Source organism: Vulpes lagopus, chromosome 4 (genome assembly GCF_018345385.1).
Source record: "Vulpes lagopus strain Blue_001 chromosome 4, ASM1834538v1, whole genome shotgun sequence".
In the NCBI taxonomy this organism is placed as follows: domain Eukaryota; kingdom Metazoa; phylum Chordata; class Mammalia; order Carnivora; family Canidae; genus Vulpes; species Vulpes lagopus.
Window position 1 is genome coordinate 85,766,200 of NC_054827.1, and position 22,996 is coordinate 85,789,195.

Sequence of the window (22,996 nt, forward strand, 5' to 3'; positions counted from 1 at the left end):
AACATTTCAATCCTGTTGTCACTTTAAAAAATGTCAAATTTTTGCAATTGAATTTCTTTCTTTCCTTTTTTTTTTTTTTTTGGTGGGGGGCAGAGAGAGAAAGGCATATGAGCAAGCAAGCTGGGGGAGAGGGCAAAGAGGGAGAGAATCTTAAGCAGGTTTCACACCCAGCATGGAACCAGACATAGGGCTCCATCTCATGGCCCTAGATCATGACCTAAGCTGAAATCAAGAGTCGGATGCCCAACCACCCAAGCTACCCAGGTCTCCTGCAATTGAATTGTATATTAAAAAGCTCTCCTCCTAATTTTTTTTAAATTTGAAATCTTTCTATCCTTCTTTAAAATCCACTATTACAAAACACTATGCCAAATGAATTTTGCCTGCTTCCAAAAAGCAAATTAACTGTTAAAAGATAGAGATTCCTTATCTTGAGAATACCCAAAAGAATATGGCATAGCATCTGAAGGCAGATAGTTGTAAGAGAGGAGTTACAAGTGTTTTGAGGTGTGTTGGCATTCTCCAGAGCCCGGTATCCCTTTGTGATATAAGATTTAGCATATTTGTTTTCCTCTTTATGTTGAAATTGTAGTTAACCATCTTTTTCTGATGACTAAATATTTTACAGATTTCAGATTGGTGAACATCAGTGATTACTGTAGAGCAGGTTAGAAGAAATGGTGGGTGAAGTTTGGCCAAATGTGTCTCAGCCACTGTCTCATAAGATTGATTGAAATTTGAAAGCAAGTTTCTAGCATGATTTTCTTTAACTTTTGTCTCTCTCTTTAAATGGAGAGTACCAATTATTTGCTGTTTCTTATTTTTTTAGTCTAATTAACTGTATTTTTATAGGTATTATCTTTGGGATCTTTGTAAAGGCATTTTTTTAGATGACCTTTCCACCAAAACATTACACAGATATAAAAACATCCTTTGCAGGTATCCCTTAATCTGTATGTTTATATTTGCTAATATATAGTAATGTTTTGCTTTGTTTTGCCTTATGGACACAATTAAATAATTTCCATCCCACTAACAGAATTAAGCAGAGGTATATTTTATATTATTAAAAAAGATTTAGAAAGGTAGCCCTTGTTTCCCATTTCAAGCCTCTGTAAACAACTATTTCCATTTATTATTTTATTTTTATTTTCATTTTATACTTTTTAAAGTTCATCTATTATGCCACTTTTAAGAAAAGAATAACTAATATATTTTAAAACTAAATAATAGTTTTTAAATATTTCTAAAGATATTTTAAATAAAGACAAAATTTGAAGCTTTAAAAATTAATCTTAGTATTGAAATCATCCCAAAATATTGTGATGTCATGAAATAACTTTAATTTTTTTTTAAACCTATTGGAATTCTGCTTAAGAATATTTAGCTATTTGTTTTAGATAAGATTTAAGAACTTTTAGAAATTTGTTTTATTAGATGCATGTTGTTTCAGGTCCATGCCAATAATGCTATTAAAAGAGAAAACAGAATTATTGACTTCAAATTTCTTCCTACCAAAGCTATAAGTTTCAAAAGAAATAATCTATTTCAGAGAAGATATGCCTTTTGCAAAACTTTTTAAGTGACCTAGAAATGATAGGACTTTTTAAAAGACAAGTATGTAATGGTTACCTTCTTCCTGGAAAAATCAAACACACAACCAAAAATTAAAATTATTCATATTATTGATACAGAGCTGTACCTCCATGACTGTAATCTGTCCTGTGACAAAAACTGTTTTCAAAAGAACTTAAAAATAGAGATTCTGTGGTCATGGGATCAAAATACATGTGTCTTGGATTCTAAGACAGGGCCATTTAGAATGACAGAGTGAACAATTGAGAGCGATCCTACAGCTGACCATTGAGAGGAAGTCAAGAAAGGTTACTAGATCTGCCTCAGAGATCTTGGGATGTTAGTAGTAGGCCACACATAGTGGTATGTGCAAATGATCATCATTAGGTTGGTATAGAATGCATCATGGAAATGTGCAAGTGGCAAATGTTATGCAGCAGGGTGCATGGCAAGAAATAATGGGTGGAAACCTAAGCAGGTGAACTATCTGTATCTAGGGAATGCAACTGCAAATAGGACTCAGCTGTGCAAGTGGAAGTTCAGTAGCAGAGCATACTTCTCAGAATTAATATGAGGAAAGAACTCAGCAGAATGTTTTTGCTAGCTAGTCTCTAAGACATTGAGCTGCTAGTTAAATGGGAACGGAGCTGGAAACTCAGCAAAATGGAAGTTAGAAATGGATCTTTTGCCGTAAGATTTGAAGCCAGATCCTAGTTACTTTCATCAGGGTGCAGGGTTAGAATAGGCATCATTGGTGACTCCTAATCTCTGGTTTCAGTTGTCTTTATATTTTCTCAACCTAGGAGCTAACTTGGCTAGAGTCTAGATGGGATTGGTGGAACCTGCAGTTAACAGTTAAGGAGCCATTTCTTTGTAGAGAAGAGGAAGACAGTTGGAGCCTGGCAGGCAATAATAAGTGAAGAAGAGATACTGCTTTTGACATTCTTGCCCTTGCTATGCTTCCCTACTGTGGAGGGGAGCAAACTGATTCACATGCAACATGCTTCAAAGCCATTAAAATAACTGTGAGACTAGGAAAACCACAAAACCTAACCTAGGGGACATTTGTGTGTGTGTGTGTGTGTGTGTGTGTGTGTGTGTGTGTGTGTGTGAAATTTATTATTGAAGTATGGTTGACATACACTGTTATATTTGTTATAGGTGTACAGCATAGTGATTCAACAATTTTATATATTACTCGGTACTTACTATGATAAATGTAATTACTGTGTGTCATCATACAAAGTTATTACAATATTATTGACTGTATTCCCTCTGGTGTGATTTTCAACCCTGTGACTTATTTTGCTTTATAACGAATTTTGTACCTCTTAATCCCCTTTACCTATTTTGCCCATCCCTCTAGCTCCCCCCACCCCCAGCAACCACCTATTTTGTTCTGTTGTTTATTTTTAATCAGGACAGTTGACTTAATCAAATGTAACATTAGCAAATACATACTGTACAACAGGTCAAGTACAATAACCTCTAAGGAACTTTAGAGGTCCCCAATTTATAGATGCCCTATGAAAAATATTCTTCAAAATGAAATAGTCATTTTGGGGTAGGTGTATTACTTTTCTATTACTGATGTAACAAATTGCCACAAATTTAGCATCTTAAAATAATGTATGTTTAGGGATGCCTGGGTGGCTCAGCAGTTGAGCATCTGGCTTTGACTCAGGGTGTGATCCCAGGGTTTTAGGATTGAGTCCCACATCGGGCTCCCTGTGTAGAGCTGCTTCTCCCTCTGCCTATGTCTCTGCCTCTCTCTCTGTGTGTGTCTCTCATGAATAAATAAATAAAATCTTTAAAAATATATACGTTTATTATCTCATAGTTCTCTAGGTCAGAAGTCTGGGTTGACTAGGCCGGTTTTTCTACTCATAAGGTCTCACAAAGCTGAAATCAAGGTGTGAGCCTGCTGAGTTCTACTCAGGAACCTCTGAGAAGCATCCATTTTCAAGCTTATATAGACTGTTTATAGAATTCAATTTCTTGTGGTTGATGGAGTCAGCCAGGGCTTCTCTCAGTTTATAGAGACTTGTGCATTCACAGGCCCTAGGGATTAAAAGAATGGATATTGGGGTACCTGAGTGGCTCAGTAGTTGAGTATCTGCCTTCAGCTCAGGTTGTGATTCTGGGGTCCTAGGATCGAGTCCTGTATCACGCTCCCTGCAGGAAGCCTGCTTCTCCCTCTGCCTGTGTCTCTGCCTCTCTCTCTGTCTCTCAAGAATAAATAAATAAAATATATATTTTTAAAAAGGATCGTGGATATCTTTGGGGGGCCATTCTGTCTACCACAGAGGGAATTCTTTTTTCCAAGGATAACTGATAATTCAGTTTCCCTTACTAGGTGCTAGTATGAATAGTTAAAAATACCTGGATTCTCAGACAAGTAGAAGCCCAGGAGGGATTTTTATACTTAATAGTATAAAAAGGAGACAAAGGTTTTCATGTTTAAGGTCAAAAAGGAAAAGTAGGGCAATCCACTAGAATTTGTAATGGTTAAAAACTTGTGAAAGAGAGAGTACAACATTAATATTTCTAAACATCTTTTTCTTGTGTTTGTCTTTAAACTATGACATTTTGAAATACTGTTGAAGGTTACATTAAGTGACTAAAATGTTTGTGATGGGGAGGGGGGGTGTTTAAGGGAAAAGTTCACAGACAGGCCTACAGTTCAACCATGTGGTCATAATGCAGGCTTATTGCTTTAATAATAACTTACTCAACCTCTAACATTCATATGAAGATAATTAATATTTCTTGAGAGCTGATCTTATATGAATGCTAAGCATGTTTGTCATAAATATCCACATATGTTTTAAACAGAAATTTTTATGTGCTATTTATATAAGTTTTCTTAATAACTCATAATTATCATTTTGAGGAGTAATTGCACCCAAGTTAAAAATTTTGTGTGATCAAAATGAATCTGTGAATCTCAGAATAGCCCCAGGTACATAACGAGCACCTCGTATTTGAAACGCATATACAGATGTAAAGATATCACCTAAAACTTAATTATCTCAAAACAAATCTCTTAAGTCAGCCTTTTTTCTTATAATCTACCTTTTCTAATAAAGCTGAATACAGAATTTATGGAACCTGCTTTCTGAGACATGGCTGCTGTTCTGGAAATTAACAACTAAATAAATTAAAGGCTGCCTCCTGAAAGTATCCTTTAGGAATGATATCGTTTTTGTGTTTATCAGGGTCCCTCTGCATTTCTCTTGCACTTAGAACATTTTTTAGCACAAGTAGCTCTGTCCCTTCTGTTGCCTATTTATTTCCCATGTTTCTTGGCTTTCATATGAAAAAGTTAGCATTTTGTAGAAATTACCAACCAAAGCACTCTTTTTCTTCTGTATGGCAAGCACCAGCTATAATATTTATATTACCAACTCTTCATCACTTACTATGTTTCGAGGTGTCAGAGTCCAGAATCTGCTTCTTCACTGTTGTTTGTTTTTTGTTACTTGATTTTTTTTAATGCTATTTCTGAGTCTGTCTCTCTTTTGGAAGCCAAAGGGGTTGTAATACTATTCTTTGGATAATTAAGGTTTGGTGAAAGCAACATATAAAATATGTTTATGATTTAAAAGCAGACCTAAAAAGTAGCACAACAGTCAATGATCCTGGTTCTCCACATTCTAAGAGGGTAACTGAGGGGGACAGACTGCGGTAGAGTATATAGTGCTAAAAATGAACTTGTGCAATCAATGCAAACAAATGCCCAGGAATAATGTAAGTGATTTTTAGGTTGTTGATAGGATCTAACTTTCCAAGACAAAAAAAACCTTATATTTCATAGTATTAAAATAGAAATGTTTTATATTTTATTTTATTGAAATAAAAGTTCTTATTTAAGTTAGAAATGTCCACATATTTGTAACCTTAAATTTTAGGGATTAGGTTTATTTTAAGTAAAGTTAGCATTTGTTCCTATTATATAGCTTTTGACAAAACTAGCAGTGTTGTATGTTTAACCTATAATGATTTTCCTTTATGTTATAAATAGAAATAATATAACATTTCAGAAAGTTGTGGAAATTTTATTTAAAAAATCAGCTATATAATTTTAACAGTTAACTTTATATATCTGCCCACTGTCTTTTATAGATTACTTTTGTCATTTGCATATTTATAGTATATATATTCTACACTCAATTCTATATTTGGCATGTTTCACAAAGCATTATATCATAAACAAATTCCCATGTTTCCCAAATAATTCCATTTGTAACCATTATTTTTAATAGTTGAATCATGTTTTGTCACTTAGATGTACTATAATTTGTTTAACCATTACATCATTGCTGAATTTTTAGGTACTTTGAATATTTTGTACTATAAATAGTGATAGTGAACATATTTTATGCATACTGTTTTTCTCACAGTTGAGAATTTATGTTTGAATAGTATCTGAAAAGAAGGATCACTTAGTCAAAATTTATTAATTTTTTATAGTACATGATAGATACATGTAAAGTGCTTTCTACAACTGTACCAGTTTCCCATGCCACCAATAAGTTATGAAGATCCTTTCCTGGTAAGATTCTTTTTTTTTTAAAGAGTTTATTTATTTATTCATGAAAGACACACACAGAGAGAGGCAGAGACATAGGCAGAGGGAGAAGCAGGCTCCTTGCAAGGAGCCTGATGTGGGACTTGATCCTGGATCCTGGGATCATGCTCTGAGCCGAAGGCAGACGCTCAACCACTGAGCCACTCAGGCGCCCCTTTCCTGGTAAGATTCTTAAGCAGATTTCCCTAGTTACCAGTAATATCCTAACTGTTTACTTGGTTACTAATAACATTTACAATGAATGACCCTTCGGGGTTTGTCAGATATTTCCTTTTTGCATGTTAACCGAAAACATTTCCCCCTTCAACTCTCTAGCATTAGAAAAAATAACCCAGGAATGATCACTGAAAAGGTTCACATCATTTTAGGCAAGAAATTTAGAAATCAATACCTAGATATGGAATTGAAGCACTTGAGAATTATAAATATAAAATTATAAATATCAAGAAGAGAAAAACAGATTATATTCCTGGGAACAAAAATCAGGACAGTATCAGACTTCTCCAACATAGAATACCAGACAAAAGTGGTATCTCTAGTTTCGATGAGAGTCAACAAAAATATTTGCATATATAAGGATTTGGAAAATGATATTTATGTATCCTCTGGCCAACTAGGAATGTAAAAATTAAAACTCTAAAGTAGCAAATGTTATATTATTTTTAAGAAACTGATAGGGAAAACAATAGATAAAATTGGAGTTCTTTATTTTTGAAGCTGTAAGTATGTTTATGAAACTGAATGGAGAGAGCAAAAATTATTACTGAAAGAAGAGATGATGAAAATTAATACTTTATGCCTAAAACTCCAGATGTTTACAATAAGAATTATTGAAGGAAATGTCAGAGGGAGAGATAGAAGAGAAGAGTAATAAGCTAGCTTCATTTTTCATCGGGAAAAGTAAATGATATTGTCTTGACTTTTTAATACCTTTAAAACTTAGGATAAAGACAATTTGGGTTTTTTTCCCCAATTTTAAAAGACATCTCATTAGCTACATATTAGATGATTTTCTTGCTCATAAGTGAAACAAATATAGCATAAAATTTCAAAATAAATGAATGGAAGATGTAAAATAAACACAAACACAAGGAAAGAAGAGCTCGCAATATTAATTTCAGACAAAGTAGATTCAAGGCAGTAATTATTAAACATGAAAAATATGGGAGAAATGGACAAACAGTTATAGGGTATTATATATATTTGAAAGAGCAAGGGAACAAAAAATAGAGACAATATGAAGTTATTACACAAATGTATTAAAATGTGGACTATATCCCTAGGAAATTATGAAAATTGATCTTGGTTAGACCACAAAAAACTTCAACAAATTCCTAAATGTAGAAATTATACACTATATCTTACCTAGACGTAGTTGGGAAAGTTTGAAATTAAAAACGAAAATAAGGACACCTGGGTGGCTCAGCAGTTGAGCATCTGCCTTTGGCCCAGGGCGTGATCCTGGAGACCCGGGATCGAGCCCCACGTTGGGCTCCCTGCATAGAGCCTGCTTCTCCCTCTGCCTATGTCTCTGCCTCTCTCTGTCTCTCTCATGAATAAATAAATAAAAATCTAAAACAAAAGCAGAAACAAAACAAAAATAAAGCCTCCAACCATTTGTAAATTAAAGTATAGCTTTGCTTACATCTACAAAGTTTGATGTGGTGGTGTTTTTTTGTTTTTGTTTTTGATAAATCATCTCATCAGTATAATTTTGGTTTCTATCCAGTAATCAAAATTATATTGATGAGATGATTTAGAAGAAAAGTCATGAACATCAACATCAACCTTGCAGATTCAATCAAAGGTAAATTCAGAGCCAAACCTCACAGTTTTATATTCTTTGTATTTTTTAAAAATAGACAAAATAAAGTATTTACTAATTTAATTGGGAAGTTTAAAAATAAACAAGAAAGCCTTTTTTAAAAAGCATGAAAATAGAGATAAAAAAAACTTAAAAAGTAAACATATTAACAAAACAGTAAAAGAAGTAAGCAAAAAAAATAAAAAGAAGAAGTAAGCAATTTCTGGCAAAGATAATGATGAAAATGCTAATTTAGCTTAGGAGAGAGAAAATGAATCTTCATCTGACAGCAATTAGATCTCTAATCAAAAATAAGTAGGATGGGGCGCTGGCTGGCTTAGTTGGTAGAGCATGTTACTCTTGATCTGGGGGTTGTAGGTTCGAGCCCCATGTTGGGTGTAGAAATTACTTAAAAATAAAATTTTAAAAACAGGTAGGATACATTCCTAACTCTTAAGAACAAAGCCTGGATATGGTGTATACCTCTTCTGCTCACATTCCATTAATAAAAACCTCAATTCTTGGTGAGAAAAAAGGAGACAGAAATATGATGTAGTTGGGCTGCTGTGTGCTTGGCTACAGTTCTATTACCATGGAAGAAGGGAAAAACAGATGTTTTTGGTCTACTAGCAGTCTCTCACAGCTGCTACAGAGGACTTTTTTTAAGTACGTGAAAGTAGTGTGAATATGGATAAAACTAAAAATCTCAATGAAATGAAGTGTTCTGCAAAAAATGTAAATGAACAGAATTGAAGCAAAAAGAAGTTTTAGAAAATATAAAAAGAATAATGACCATAATTATTTCCAGAATTGCCTTTGTATTCAGGCAGTTTTACTGCTGCATATTTTTTAACTTTCGAAAAGCAGATAAACACCATAATATAGAACTTCTTCAGAGCATGATAAAAGATAGTTTGCCATCTAGTTCATTTTGAGAAGGTAAAATAATCTGGATGTTCAAGTTTGAAAAATATATTACAGCAAGGAACATTTCTAAACTTGTCTCATTTAGAATATAGATGTAAAAATCCAAATAAAATATTAACAAATATAATTCATTGCCCTATTAAAAGGATCACCCATGATGATCAAACATCGCTTATCTCAGAAATACATTAATGATTTAAGTTTAAGGAGATTATCAATATATGATTAATTATCATACTTCCTAAAAGAAAAACCAGAAGTATCAGTCAAATATAAAAAGGCAAAGCATCTTTTTAAATTTGATTTCTTTGAAAATTGTTTTTAGAATACTAGGCATAGAAAATTTTTTTTAGTATGATAAAGAATATGTCTTCAAGCAACAGCCAAATATTTAATCATGCTTTGCATTAAAATTGTAAAGACAAGGTATAAATTATCACCATTTTAAATATTTCTCAAAAGAATCCCTGCATATGACTTAAAAATAGCACAGATAGCTTAATAGTATAAATCAACTCCCTGCCCAATCTCTTCCTATTCACCTTTCTCTTAAATCAGTCTTCCCTATTTCTAATAATTGTGTCACCATGTTAGTTCTTCAGTTATTACCTTAACAATTTTACATATACTTAAAATATTTGCACCAGGTACAGACTTATATCTTGATTCCCTGATGTATAATCAGGCAGCTGATCCTCCAACATTCTTAGTAAATAAAACTATTAGTTATTTAATGTATAGAATCTTGATAAATGCTAATTTAAGAATAGGTTGTATCCTAATTTTATTTTTAAATAAAATTTTATTATATGTCTGTTGTTTTGAAACCTCCACACAAAAGTATATACAATTTTTTTCTACCAGAGGCCACTAGTGATAACAACTAAGATTAAAATAAGAATTCTTTTATGTTTTATTTTAAATTTTTATTTAAGAAGATAAAATGAAAAATAACAGTATACCCCTCTCTCCTTTAAATTCAGAAATAGGGAATTAGAGGGAGAGTAAACATATTTTTAAAATGCAGTTATATAATGGCATTTCAGAGAAAGGGGAAAAAATGGGAAATGGTGCTGAACATTTATAGAAGGGAAAAACAACACAAAAAAGACGAAGAGGCTCAGATTGACTTATGCCTTCTTAAAGGTAGAATGATAAAAGTATAGAAAGTCCAAGACAGGAGAACGACCATAGATACTTAAAGATAAATATATAGCAACATGTAAGTATTTCAAGGTGACTCTTTAAAATACATTTTACTATGTTCTTGGGAAAGCAAATGACTCACCAAATTTAATATATTGGATATATAAAAAGTAGGTAAAGCATATTAGTGACTTGGGGAAATACAAAAGAAAAAATAAAGTTCTCACTCTCAAAAAATCTTGAAATTTAAGGCTATGACAAAGTAAATGATTTAAGAACAGTTAGAAAATATATATCTGAAAGTCTGTATTGAAAGCATACAAAATAATCCAGTAGAGAGACAAAACACTTTTAGTATGAATTAGTATTTTCACATTTGTCCTGAAGTCTTATGTATTCAGTTTAGTTAGAAGAAATATTTTAAAGCCATAATATTTGCATGTTTTTCTTTTTATGAGAGGAATTTTTTAAAAAGTCAACCCTAAATAATTATGCATATATTGCATAATAAAGGATTTTCTATGGTATCTAATGGGAATTCACACAAATTCCCTGTAAGTGATGCTTTCTAGTAGTTCTTAGTATAATGAAATGACTTGCCCTTCTTTTGTGATTTAGTCACAACCCTACAGAATAGTACATACTTTATAAGTTAGAGCCAAAAACTGTCTGTCTATCCTTAAGTCAAAAGATAAATTTCTTGAGGATTCCTGGGTGGCTCAGCAGTTTAGCACCTGCCTTCAGCCCAGGGTGTGATCCTGGAGTCCTGGGATCGAGTCCCACATCGGGCTCCCTGCATGGAGCCTGCTTTCTCTCTCTCTCTCTCTCATGAATAAATAAATAAATAAAATCTTAAAAAAAAAAAAAAAAAGATAAATTTCTCACAATCTGGAAGTAAACTTGAAACAAGTTCCAGAAATTGTAACAATGACAGTTCATGATCTTAGGGTGGTGAGACCAAGCCCCACAGTCATCTTCCCACTGGCTGTGGAGCCTGCTTGACACACACACACTGTCTCTTCTTCTCCCTGTGCCCCGGCAACCCCTGCTCACACACATGCTCTCATTCTCTCTCTCTCTCTCTCTCTCTCTCAGAAAAAATAAAAATAAATAAATTGCAGCAATGAATTCAAGAAATTTTGTACTTCTTCCTTCCACATAAATGCCTAATCCCAAAAACTTGATTCTCATTTTGCTTACAGTTTCATTTTTTTATTTTTTTTATTTTTTTTAATTTTTATTTATTTATGATAGTCACAGAGAGAGAGAGGCAGAGACACAGGCAGAAGGAGAAGCAGGCTCCATGCACCGGGAGCCCAATGTGGGATTCGATCCCGGGTCTCCAGGATCGTGCCCCGGGCCAAAGGCAGGCACCAAACCGCTGCGCCACCCAGGGATCCCTTGCTTACAGTTTCAAAGCATATATTATTTGTATTGCTGCTATATATAAATGAGCAAGTGATTTGAAAAATACATTCTTTTACAATGCCTACAGTACCATTTAGTGTCCCTCTGTAGTATTTATTATCAGACTAGTATTTATTAGTGATTAACACAGTGTACCAAATGGTATTCTAAGCTTGAGTCCACACAGTGCAATAAAGGGTGAATTATCCCTTAACAATACATCCCAGAAGAATGGATGCATAATTTAGCTCCAAAATGTGATCCACTGAGTGAAGTTTGGGCAGAAATACTCTGAACTAGTGCTTTGGACTAGGTAAAGAAACTGGATAATTACTAAGATTCTGTTCACTTCACTTTGTACCTTAGGCCAAGGCTAGAAATTACTATCACACCAGAAAGCTACATCATCATGCTCTAAGATCATAAATCATCTGGCTATAAAACTCTTTGCTATTTTCAAGAAAGAATTTGCTGTTTCTATTCTATTTTTTTTCCTATTCTATTCTTTTCTATTTTTAAGAATACTGTTTGCCCAAAGTATGATTATTATGAAAGAAAAATTTCCACAGAATTCTTGGAATACTGTGAGGGAGTAAGTGCAAACAGTAGGATTTGGTACATCTTGAAATACAGGGAGGCAGTCTCAACAACAGAGTAAGAGGCATATTTAAATCAGTCACCATAACATGATCCATTAGTTTGTGTGATACTCATTCATTCTTGACTATTCTACTTAAAGTTATAATCCCTACCCCCTTTACTGGGCACTCCCTATTCTCTGCTCTTTTTTTTAAATTAATTTATTTTTTCATGAGAGACACACAGAGAGAGAGAGAGAGAGAGAGAGAGAGAGAGGCAGAGACACAGGCAGAGGGAGAAGCAGGCTCCATGCAGGGAGCCCCAGTCTCCAGGCTCACGCCCTGGGTTGAAGGAGGCACTAAACCCTTGAGCCCTCTGGCTGCCCTCTGCTCTTTTTTTCTCCATAGAACTTCTCATTACTTTCTTCTTGCACTAGCATGTTAACTTCCAAATAGCAGGGATTTTTCCCCCTACTGTGTTAACTGCTATGTTACAGAGCATAAAAAAATTCTTGACAAAATATATTTTGCTTGACTTTGTTCAATAATTTTAAAGTCATGAAAGGAACATTCAGAAGGCATTTTAAAGATTTAATTGTTTAAATCTTCATCTGAATCATACATTTTGTTTCACTTTTAAATAAGTAAAATAAGTTTAAAAGTAGATTAAAAAAAAACCATAGGAAGCATATATAATGAGGAACTTTGAAGAAAAAAGCTAGCATATTATATGCTTTTAAACTGTATGGTCCCCAAAAAGAAAAAAAAAAGGATGGCCCGGTATTTTAGTTTAGATACAAACAAACTTCCTTTGGGGAGACAAAGGTTCTTTTATATGCTTTCTAGGAAACTAGAATTAAGGGACAAATAGCATCTTTGAATATCACTAAGAAGTTGCAGTAATTCACTGAATCTACTCAAAGTTTTAGTACACATTTCTTTTTTTTTTTTTTTTTTTTTTTTAAATTTTATTTATTCATGATAGTCACAGAGAGAGAGAGAGAGAGAGAGAGAGAGAGGCAGAGACACAGGCAGAGGGAGAAGCAGGCTCCATACACCGGGAGCCTGATGTGGGATTCGATCCGGGCTCTCCAGGATCATGCCCTGGGCCAAAGGCAGGCGCCAAACCGCTGCGCCACCCAGGGATCCCAACATTTCTATAAAAGTATAGGTGAGACTGGTTCACAGACTCGTCTCAAAAATGTTTCTATCCTATTATTAATTAGAACAGTAGTGACATCCTATGTCTAGCTTTTAGTACTGAGAGCACCTTCCCCTTGACAGTAATTGACTGTCAAATGACCTCAATCAAATATTTTTTCCTATAAATATTTTCTATAAAAATTTTCCTATAAATATTTTTCCTATAAATGTTATTTGAACTAAATAAATTGCATGTTTTTGCTTAAAATAGAACAGCATGGGCACCTGGGTGGCTCAGTCGGTTAAGCCCCCTACTCTTGATCTCAGCTCAGGCTTTGATCTCAGGGTTGTGAGTTTAAGCCTTGTATTGGACTCCATGCTGGGTGTGGAGGCTACTTAAAAAAATAATAATAAAATAGAATAGAATAACAGATTAATGTTTCATCTTAATATCTAAGAAATATTATTTTTCAGGGCACCTGGGCAGCTCAGTTGGTTAATAAGCATCTGCCTTTGGCTCAGGTCATGGTCTTGGGGTCCTGGGATCAAGCCTCGAGTTGGGCTCTCTGCTCAGTGGGGAATCTGCTTCTGTAGCTCTCTCCCTCTCTCTCACTATCTCTCTTTTTTTCTTTCAAATAAATAAAATCTTTAAAATATATGTATATATTATTTCTCCTCTTATATGCTTTATTAGAAATTTAGAATTTTGGCATTCATAGGTAAGCAACATTTTATATGACGACACTTAAATCTAGATTTCCTCAGGAAATACTAAAATCATTGGTCTTCATTATTAAAAACAGCTTGTATTATACAATAAACAACATTTAATATTTTTATCAATTTATATACCAGGAAATGTAGGCTACAAACATGGATTTTACATGCTCTAGTGGAATATTAATGTATAAATGAATACACTGATATATGGACAAGGACAGTGCAAAAGATATACTAGATCCAGTATTTGTTTTGAGTTCTTTTCATAGCAGAACTGTTGGATTCATATTGATCTTTCTTCCGCACATTTCTGGTCCCTTTGTGACTGTTCTTAGTATTTATATGTCTAGCTAGGCAGAAGGATGAAACCCATGGTTGTTGAATAGTGAGTGATATGTATTACTGTTGTATATAAGGATTGAATCTAAAACCTAGATTTGATTACAAAGATTCTAACTCAAAATTTGTAGTACTTCTACTTCATGAAGCTCTAGGGTTCCATGAAACATTTTATAAGTGAAATAGACTGAGTTTTTCAATCTGTTTTTTTCATAATCTGTTTATATGAGACTAATCTGTCTAAATCTAATTCTTTTCTTTTATTCAGTCTCCTAATTACGTTTTCATCCTCACACCCTGTTTTTGCTATCAATTATATTTTGGCTTCCAGTTGTAGTATATCAGAAATTGAATAATGTGTTACCACCTATAGGCAGAAAATTAATTGTACATGTTTATGACACAGAAAAGCATAATCTAAGAAGAGTTCTTTTTTCCAACTTCTGTACCCACCATTTTCAAACTTACTACCTATATTTACATATTTGTTATTGATGTTGTCATTTCAGATGCTTGTGCCTTCAATAAAGCATTTACTTAAACTTTTATCTTTTTGTCATGTTATTATTTGCATTTTATCATTCAAATAGACCATCTTATTAAAATCCTATGATTCAAAAAGTTTTTAAAAGACTTGCTTAAACCAAGTTACTTAGTCATATACTAAACTAACTGTTGTATCTTAGTTTACCTCTGGAGTGGGAGAAAGTACCAGTATTTTTTCGGGGGAGTGAAAACCTTCCCTTCCTACAATCTATTATCGTTAGTCTTTGGTTTTGTGCCTTCGCTGTAATGATATAGGTTTGTTTCTCCTTTATTCTTTGCAGAGTGCTGCAGCAGCTCCCAGCCCAGTGCTAGGAAACATTCCCCCAGGAGATGGCATGCCAGTAGGTCCTGTACCACCAGGGTTCTTTCAGGTACTCAGAGAAACTCTGACTAGGAATGTTAAGGCATAGGAACTCCTGCTTGATTTTATTTAAAGATATGAAGGAGAATGAGGCTGTTTTAATTCTAAAAGGAAAACATAATATGTGCAGCCAACTCTTGATATTCAGAGATTGTTTATCAAGTGTATAGATTAGCCCTTCCTTCCTATGTTTTATTTGTTGTCAAATTTTTATTCACTTATTTATTTTGGCATTTCCTTTTTCAAGTAAGAAAGAAAGGGAGTGGAAATGCAAACTGGCCCATTAAGTTAACTGTGGTAAAGATGTGGTGGGAGAAGAGGCTAAAGATGAAGTTCTGGAATGATAGATGGATTTTAACTCCCCCAGCTATCCAGATCTCCATGGACTAAAGATAATCAAGATTTGGCTGTACTTTCAAAATATGGCTAAATCATACTTTTTCATTTATCAAAATCATAGGATAAGTCAAAATATTTTGATAATCATCCTTTTGGCTTTTAAGCTAGAATTGTTATTATTATATGACATTTTAAAATTGGATTTTAAAATACATGTGCTAGTATTTTAAAATCTCAACAAGGCCATTTATTTTAGCAACGATGATAATGATTTTTACAGTACAGATGTGCTGTAATTCTGAAGATTCTGAAGTTTCTTTTTTTTATACTTCATAGTTAATTTTTTATAACATCCTTTGAGAAAATTAGCAAGAACATAGTTAAGAACTAGAATTGGAAGGCATTATGGGAATTAATGTAATATGCTATATTTTTAGTGAATTACATTAGGTATTTACAAACTGATTTGTCACTTTAGTATTTTTGTATTTTCAAAATCCTGACAGTCACTTGTTAGTTGATTCATACCATCATTACAGGGTAAATCAGTGTACTTATAAATGTGAAAATAGAGGAATAAAATCTTCCATAGTTACAGCAATTGAACACAAAAGTCTTAATTAGAACCTAGTACCAACTCTGAAATGTAAAGTCCTTTAGGATATGCTTATTTGGACAGCTACTCTATATTAATACTCAACTGGTCTAGAATATTCAAATGTCTTTTAGAACTCATATTCTGTCTTAAGGGCCCTTTATTATAAGCTGGCAACATGTTATAACTCTTAATTATTAATTAAACAATATTTAAGATAATAATAATAGCAAACACTTATTAACTGCTTACTGTATGTCACGCTTTGTTCTAAATATTTTACATAAAGTCTTATTTCTGACAATAACCCTAAGCATGAAGTATGTATTATTATTATTATTATTACTATTATTATTATTGCACAGATGGAAAAACCAAGGCTTGATAGATAAATGGTTTGCACAAAGTCAGAAAATGACAGGGTTGGGATTCAAATCAAGGCTCTCTGGACTTCTGCCATAGAATTTACCTTTCAAAGTTCATGATTGATCATTATTCATAAAATATTTTTAGCTCATTTATTTTTTTTTCTCTCATGCTCTATTCTCTTGCCAAGGATGAATTAGAGTTAGGGAATAAATCAAAAGAGTTTATTTACATATAAGAGCTAGTAGAAGCTCTCTAAATGGCACTTTTAAAAAGAGGGGTGGGTGGAGAAAGAGGCAAAATACTTCCAGGATTAATACAAAGATGTATTAACCTATACATTTTTATATTCACATTTTGTAAAATGAACTGTTCTCCTCTTATCTGTCTTCTGCCTAATTCTGGGTAAGAATAGTTGAAACAGAGTTAACTTTGTTTTAATTATTCTAGTGGGATACATACTTAAGAACTACTACATACCAAGCACTGTGGCAGGCATCTAAAACTGAGTATGTTAATATATACCTTTCTGAAGCTCATTGTCTAGCCAAGAGGCATTATTAAAAATAAATAACTATAATATAACAAGCTATGTGTTGTAACAGAATCAAGGGTAATATTCTGTGACAGCCTAGAAGAAGAGCTGCAGAGTCTACATGAATGAAGCTGAGAGTAGTTTGGAAAGTTTTCCAGGAAAAAAAGGTGGGAACAATGTAAGCAAAAGTATAGAGGCCCTCAAAAAAAACATACATTGTGGTTAAGGAGAGAGAGACAAGCAATTGGAGTCTAGAAAGAAGATGGTTGTATTGAGTAGAGACTGTGCTCTCAGAGCAAATCAGAGAGCCAACAAACCCAATCTTTGGAAGTCATTGTAGGGAAATATTGTTAAAATAGTAAATGAAATCTCAATTGGCATCCAAAGATGAGTTAGGCAAAGAGGCAAGGAGTGAGAGAAAGAATATTATAGGAAGAGGGAAAAGAATTTCCAAAAGCCCAGAGGGGAGAAGAGAGAAACTAAATATTTAAAAAACAAACAAACAAAAAACAATGGAGTTTATTTAGCTAAAGAGAGAGTGGCTAGTGATGAAGCTCCAGAGGAACCTTGAAGAGCTTGTAGGTCAGGTAAGAGTTTGAACTTGATCTTAAGGGCAGTTTTAAGCAATTGAAGGATTTCAAGCAGGAGAGAAGCATGTTAATATTTGTACTTGTAGAAAAATCACTCCAACGTAGCCAGAATTGCAGAGGGACAGGTCTGGAGGTAGGGAGACTATGCAGGAGGCTGGTACAGTGATCTAAGTGAGATTTAATGATGGTCTGAAAGCAGTGGGTATGGAGAGAGAGGAGCAGATTTAAGAGACAAATGCAGAGGGTGTGAGCAAAAGAATTCAAGAATAGTGCCCTGGTTTCTGTCTCAACCTGGACAGATGGGAATTTTATTTTCTAAGATAGAGACCAAAAAGTGGAGGAGGTTTGAGGTGGGATAGATGAGGTTCCTTTGGGACCTATATAGTTAGTAGTATTTGAAGCCTAAGTGATTGATCCAGGCTAAAGATAAAAATTGCAGGATTACCATTGTAGTAAGAGCACTTGAGTCGGTGGAGGTAGGTTAATTATCCAGCAAGAAAATACAGAATGAGAGAGTAAGATGATATGCAACTGAATTTCAAAAACACTAACACTTGAAAGATAAAGAACTTGTTAAAGAGAGTGATGCAAGGGAATCAGTCAGTTGACTATTGTTAAGTAGCCCAAAGAAGAAACTTTGTAGACCTATAGAAGAGTAGTGGCAGTAAGATTGGAAGGGAAGAAGTAAGTAATTCATAATTATGTTTGATAGGCTTTAGTTGATAAACCAAATTTGGGGTAGAAAAGAAAGAATTGGAAGAATCAAGGATCATCCTGAGGTTCCTACTTTGGACCTCTGGAAAGTTTTAATGGTTTTAACTAAGTTAGGAGAGACAGAAGATAGAAAAAGTTACATATGTCACTCCTCTTTATCCAGGGAGACCATTCTAGCTAATCCCAAATATTCTTTTTCACTATTCAACAAAATTAATTCCAGTCTCCCTAGAAATACCTCTTTGAAATATTGAACAACTCATACTATCAAACTTAAAAAAAAAAGATGTTATTATCTTTTGGATACATATAATGATGGGATTGGTCTATTCAAATATTTCCTAAATATCAGCATTGGTTTCCTACAGTGATTGGTCTATACTTTGGTGTACTTCTGGCTGTAATGCCTGTTGTTAATGAAGAGTAGCTGACTTCTATGACTATAAATAGCAGCAAACAATCATAATTCAAGTCCAAACACCAGTTTCTAATTCAATTCCAAAAGGAATATTAACCTCCAAGTATTTATCCAGAATGAGAATAGTTTTGAATTCCCATTCTTAGTGAGGAAATTCAAAGCTTATTTGGGGTCAACTGGAATGGGACGAGGCCAGGAAAGAATTGAGCCTATCAGAATGTGATAAAATAAAATAAAACGAAACTAAAGAAAGAAAAGTTTGTAATTAGCACATAAAGCACTGGCTTCAGTAATTCTGAGTTTTACACACTTGGTGATTATACTGTAAAATTTAGAGTAGTGTCTTTTTGTGACAGATAGTAATATTGTTCATACTTAAACTTTGACATCTTTATTGAAATGGAAGAGCCTCTGTTGTTGAATACTAGACCAATTAAGTAAAATCAATGGGAATAGTAGATCATGCAAAAGGACATATCAATTTAATAAAATAAAGCCATTTAAAGTAAGACACATATTTATTTACTTAGAGTCTTTTATCAAATGAGTAATTTGTATACAAATTCCTATAAATTTTCAAAGTGACCTACCTACTCCAGAACTGGTGAATTACTTCAGAGCATCTTACTTAAATTGAGAAGTCTTGCTCCTGGGTCCAGGGGAGGCAGTAGAAGTGGCCACTGATCTAACTAGAGTTTGGTAGTTTTATTGGAAGAAAATGCATTATTATGGTGGAAGTACACATGGTAGGCAATCAGAACTGAGTCTATACTCTGAGTCTCCTGTCCCCACGCTAGAATTGTATGTGAAATTTCATTGTATGCCAAGATATTAATTATGTATTAAAAGCATCAATCTTCTATTTATTCATTTTCTTATCATTATTATCAAAAGACAGGCAAATTGTGGTTCCTGTAATTTATTGAATACGTAGTAGTGTTCCTTGAACCAATGAGATTTTCTTCTTATGTATAACCATCAAAATGGTTTAGTAAAATGCATAAAATAAAACAAAGTTCTTCCTTTGTGTTTAAAAAAATTAGACTATTTGTCACCTTCTGAAGTTCTGTCATTTTACAGATTTGGGTAACAAGAAAGTTTCTCCTGTGAATGTACCATTACTTGTATACTACCTTGAAGAAATGGGCATTTTCTATTTCAACCAAGAAAATTTGGGAGGGAGGTGAAAATACTTTGTTTTTTCCTCATTTCTGGTCTTTACCACAAGAAAGCTTTTAAGTAGAAAAATCTATTTTGTTTTTTGTCACTGTAGATAAACATATCCATATCTTATATTAAAAACATAATCTTTTAATAAGTGCTAATTTACATCCTTTGGGTATATAACTAATGTGGGATATGCTTATAAATATCTAATTTTTGAACACTTTATACCCTTTGGCTCATTTTTACCATGTATTATGTTTTGTTTTGATTTTTATCTTGATAAATTTACTGTACTCTACTCACTAGATTGTTAATTTTCTTAACTGTAATGTTGAAAACTAATAATACTTTGATGTTGGGTTATAAATATAAAGTTTTACATCAATAAGATTATAAATATTTGTTGAAGATAGAACATACCAAGCAATTTAGTTTCAGACTGAGATGATCATCCATATTTTAAAGTCTGAATTGATAGAAACTGATCCTGTAGACAACATGTTGCAGCAGGTTTTAAGTCACATTTTGTTTGCTGGCATAATGTTAGCAATGGGAAAGCTGCTTTGCCATCTAGTGGTGGTTTGCAGACGTCTCTCCTTGTTCAGGGTGTATTTTCCAAAGGTTCTATTTTTAGCAAGACTGCACTGTAACAAGCTGACCTAATGCTTTGACATAATAATAATACAATAAGAAGAATGAAAAATGAAAGAAACCTTCCCTTTTCTCCATGCAGTTGTTACTGACAGAAAGAGCTCAGTATACATGACATTCATAAAACAATGAAGACAACAAAGCTCAGGGTATACACTGTACTTGATATTTTAAAAGAAAGAGGATCAAAATGAATCAAAAAATGAGAAAAAATGATTATTTAATTTAACAATCAAATTATCTTGAAACTAAAAAGGGAAAAACATTTACAAGCTTTGGTTAAATGTTTCTTGAGGTGGTTTGGTATTTAATTTGTTTCTGGAAATAAGTCCTATGTTTTGAAGATATTCTCATAACTCAGTATACTCATCTGCTCTGCTATTCCTTATTTAAAAAAAAAAAAGATTTATGTATTTAGGGGCACCTGGGTGGCTTATTTGGTTAGGCATCTACCTTCAGCTCAGGTCACCATCCCAGTATCCTGGGATGGGGCCCTGTAGAGATTTCCCTGCTCAGCGGGCAGCCCACTTCTCCCTGTCTCTCTGCTGCTTCCCCTGCTTGTGCTCTCTCTCTCCCTCTCTCTCAAATAAAATCCTGTCTAAAGATTTATTTATTTATTTGAGAGAGAGAGAGCACACATGTGTGCACAAGTAGAGGGGAGGGAGAGAGACTCCAGCAGACTCCTTGCTGATTGTGGAGCATTTAACAGTGCACGATGTCATGACCTTAAGATCATGACCGAGCCGAAATCAGGAGTTGGATGCTTAACTGAGTGAGCCACCCAGGCACCCCTGCTCTGCTATTCCTATGTAAACTTTTATACAATTATTCTATAATCAGTAACATCCTTTTTACCTTGTTTACTTAAATGGTCTACATGCTTTCTCGGTTCCCTTTCATTATTAATCTTGGTATTGCCTTTACTCCCGTTGATTTTCTTTTCCTCTTATCCTTCCTGACCATGGCCTATTGCAGTTAATTTTAGGAAATTCTCTAAACCAGGAGAAACTTCCTTTCCCTCTCCCTGGAAGTTGTAAATAGAATCTCCAATCTTAGATAATAAGCCAAAAAATTAGTATATCCTATCTTAGTTTGAATGAGGAGGGTCCTGAAAATCTCAAGTAGCCTTGACTTACTGAACGATAATATTGTCAGTATATACAGTTTAAAAATCCAGACATTAAAAATAAGTGTTTTTCAGAGTTAAATACACCATTATTTGGGGAGTAGAGGTAGGGAAGGTTGCTTATTTATCAAAGTTCAAGACATAAAAATTAAGTTTAATTTTCTTTAAAATGTAATTTTGAATCTTTAAAGAACAGAGATTCTAAATATTGAAAATAGAACAAGTCTTTCTTTAGTACAAAGATAAAAAGCAGCCTAAAAAAAAAAAAATAAAGGTGGCTGACAGCTGCTGGCTTTGATAATGCTTTCCTGCAGTTGTGGTAATAGTTTTTCTGGCCTCAACTATTAGAACAAATTAAAACTGCTCAGCTTGAGTAACTAAGTAAGCTTTTTAAAAAAAATTGCAGTTTCAAACAACTAAAGATCCTACAGCATTTACTAGAGGGACAGAGAGCAAAGAAGAGAATATCAGGGCTTCAGAGTCTACATGGGTTTCTTAGTAGAATGGAATGAAACTTTTTCCTGGTAGAAACGTTACTTTTTTGTTTATTTATCAAAATGAATATTTAGGAAAAGGTAACTTGGCCATCCTAGACCAATATTAGTTTTCCTTTTACTTTAATGCTGCATCTGATAGCTAAAGGTGTTAGGATATTTAATATGAAGCAATAAAATATCATATTTTAAAATCACATCTTTAATAAGAGCTGTTTTTCAGCTAATTCGAAATTAGAGTCTTTCTTTTGAAAAAATCTTATTATTGAAAATTCTTCCCAGAGTGCTTCAGCTTTTATTATAGCTATTTGGGGGGGAGAGGGGGTAGAATGTATAGTAAATTGCAAATATACAAAGGCAATTTATAACAATTTTAGTTTTATTTAATGTTGGTTACAGATAAAAAAAATGGTCACCATCCTTTGGGGAATTAAGGATAAGGATGGGTGGGGCTCCTGGCTGCCTCAGTTTGTGGAATGTGCCACTCTTGATCTTGGAGTTGTGAGTTCGAGCCCCAGGTTGGGTGTAGAGATTACTTAAATAAATAAAAAACTTATAAGGAAGAATAAAGAAAAGAATGAATTATGACATATATTACAAATGCCCTACATGGGTGGGATAGATTTGTCTTAGGTATACATTAGGATGTCTTAAGCTTTTTTAAAAGATAGCTTATCACTAGGTGGTGTTCTGAAATAATTTATCTTGTATCTGTATGAGGAGTTGACAAACTTTTTCTGTAAAAAGAGAATAAATATTTTAGGCTTTGGAGACTTTGAAGTTACAACTCCTCAATTCTGTTGTTGTAGTGTCCTTGTGGTATAAAAGCAGCATTGGACACTGTTTTGGACTGTTTTGTAGCAA

General features: G+C 33.6%; 1 protein-coding gene across 4 annotated transcripts in view; it reads left to right on the top strand.

Moving 5' to 3' along the window:
* Window positions 1-22,996, top strand: part of SSBP2 (single stranded DNA binding protein 2) — a 285,052-nt gene that overhangs the window by 188,434 nt on the left and 73,622 nt on the right. For 2 of the 4 annotated variants that reach the window (XM_041753161.1, XM_041753162.1), the window contains exon 5: window positions 15,058-15,147. The exons of the other annotated variants lie outside the window; for them this stretch is intronic. In XM_041753161.1, the coding sequence (XP_041609095.1) occupies window positions 15,058-15,147 (90 nt within the window). The remainder of the gene's footprint in view (window positions 1-15,057; window positions 15,148-22,996) is intronic. 4 annotated transcript variants of the gene reach the window in all.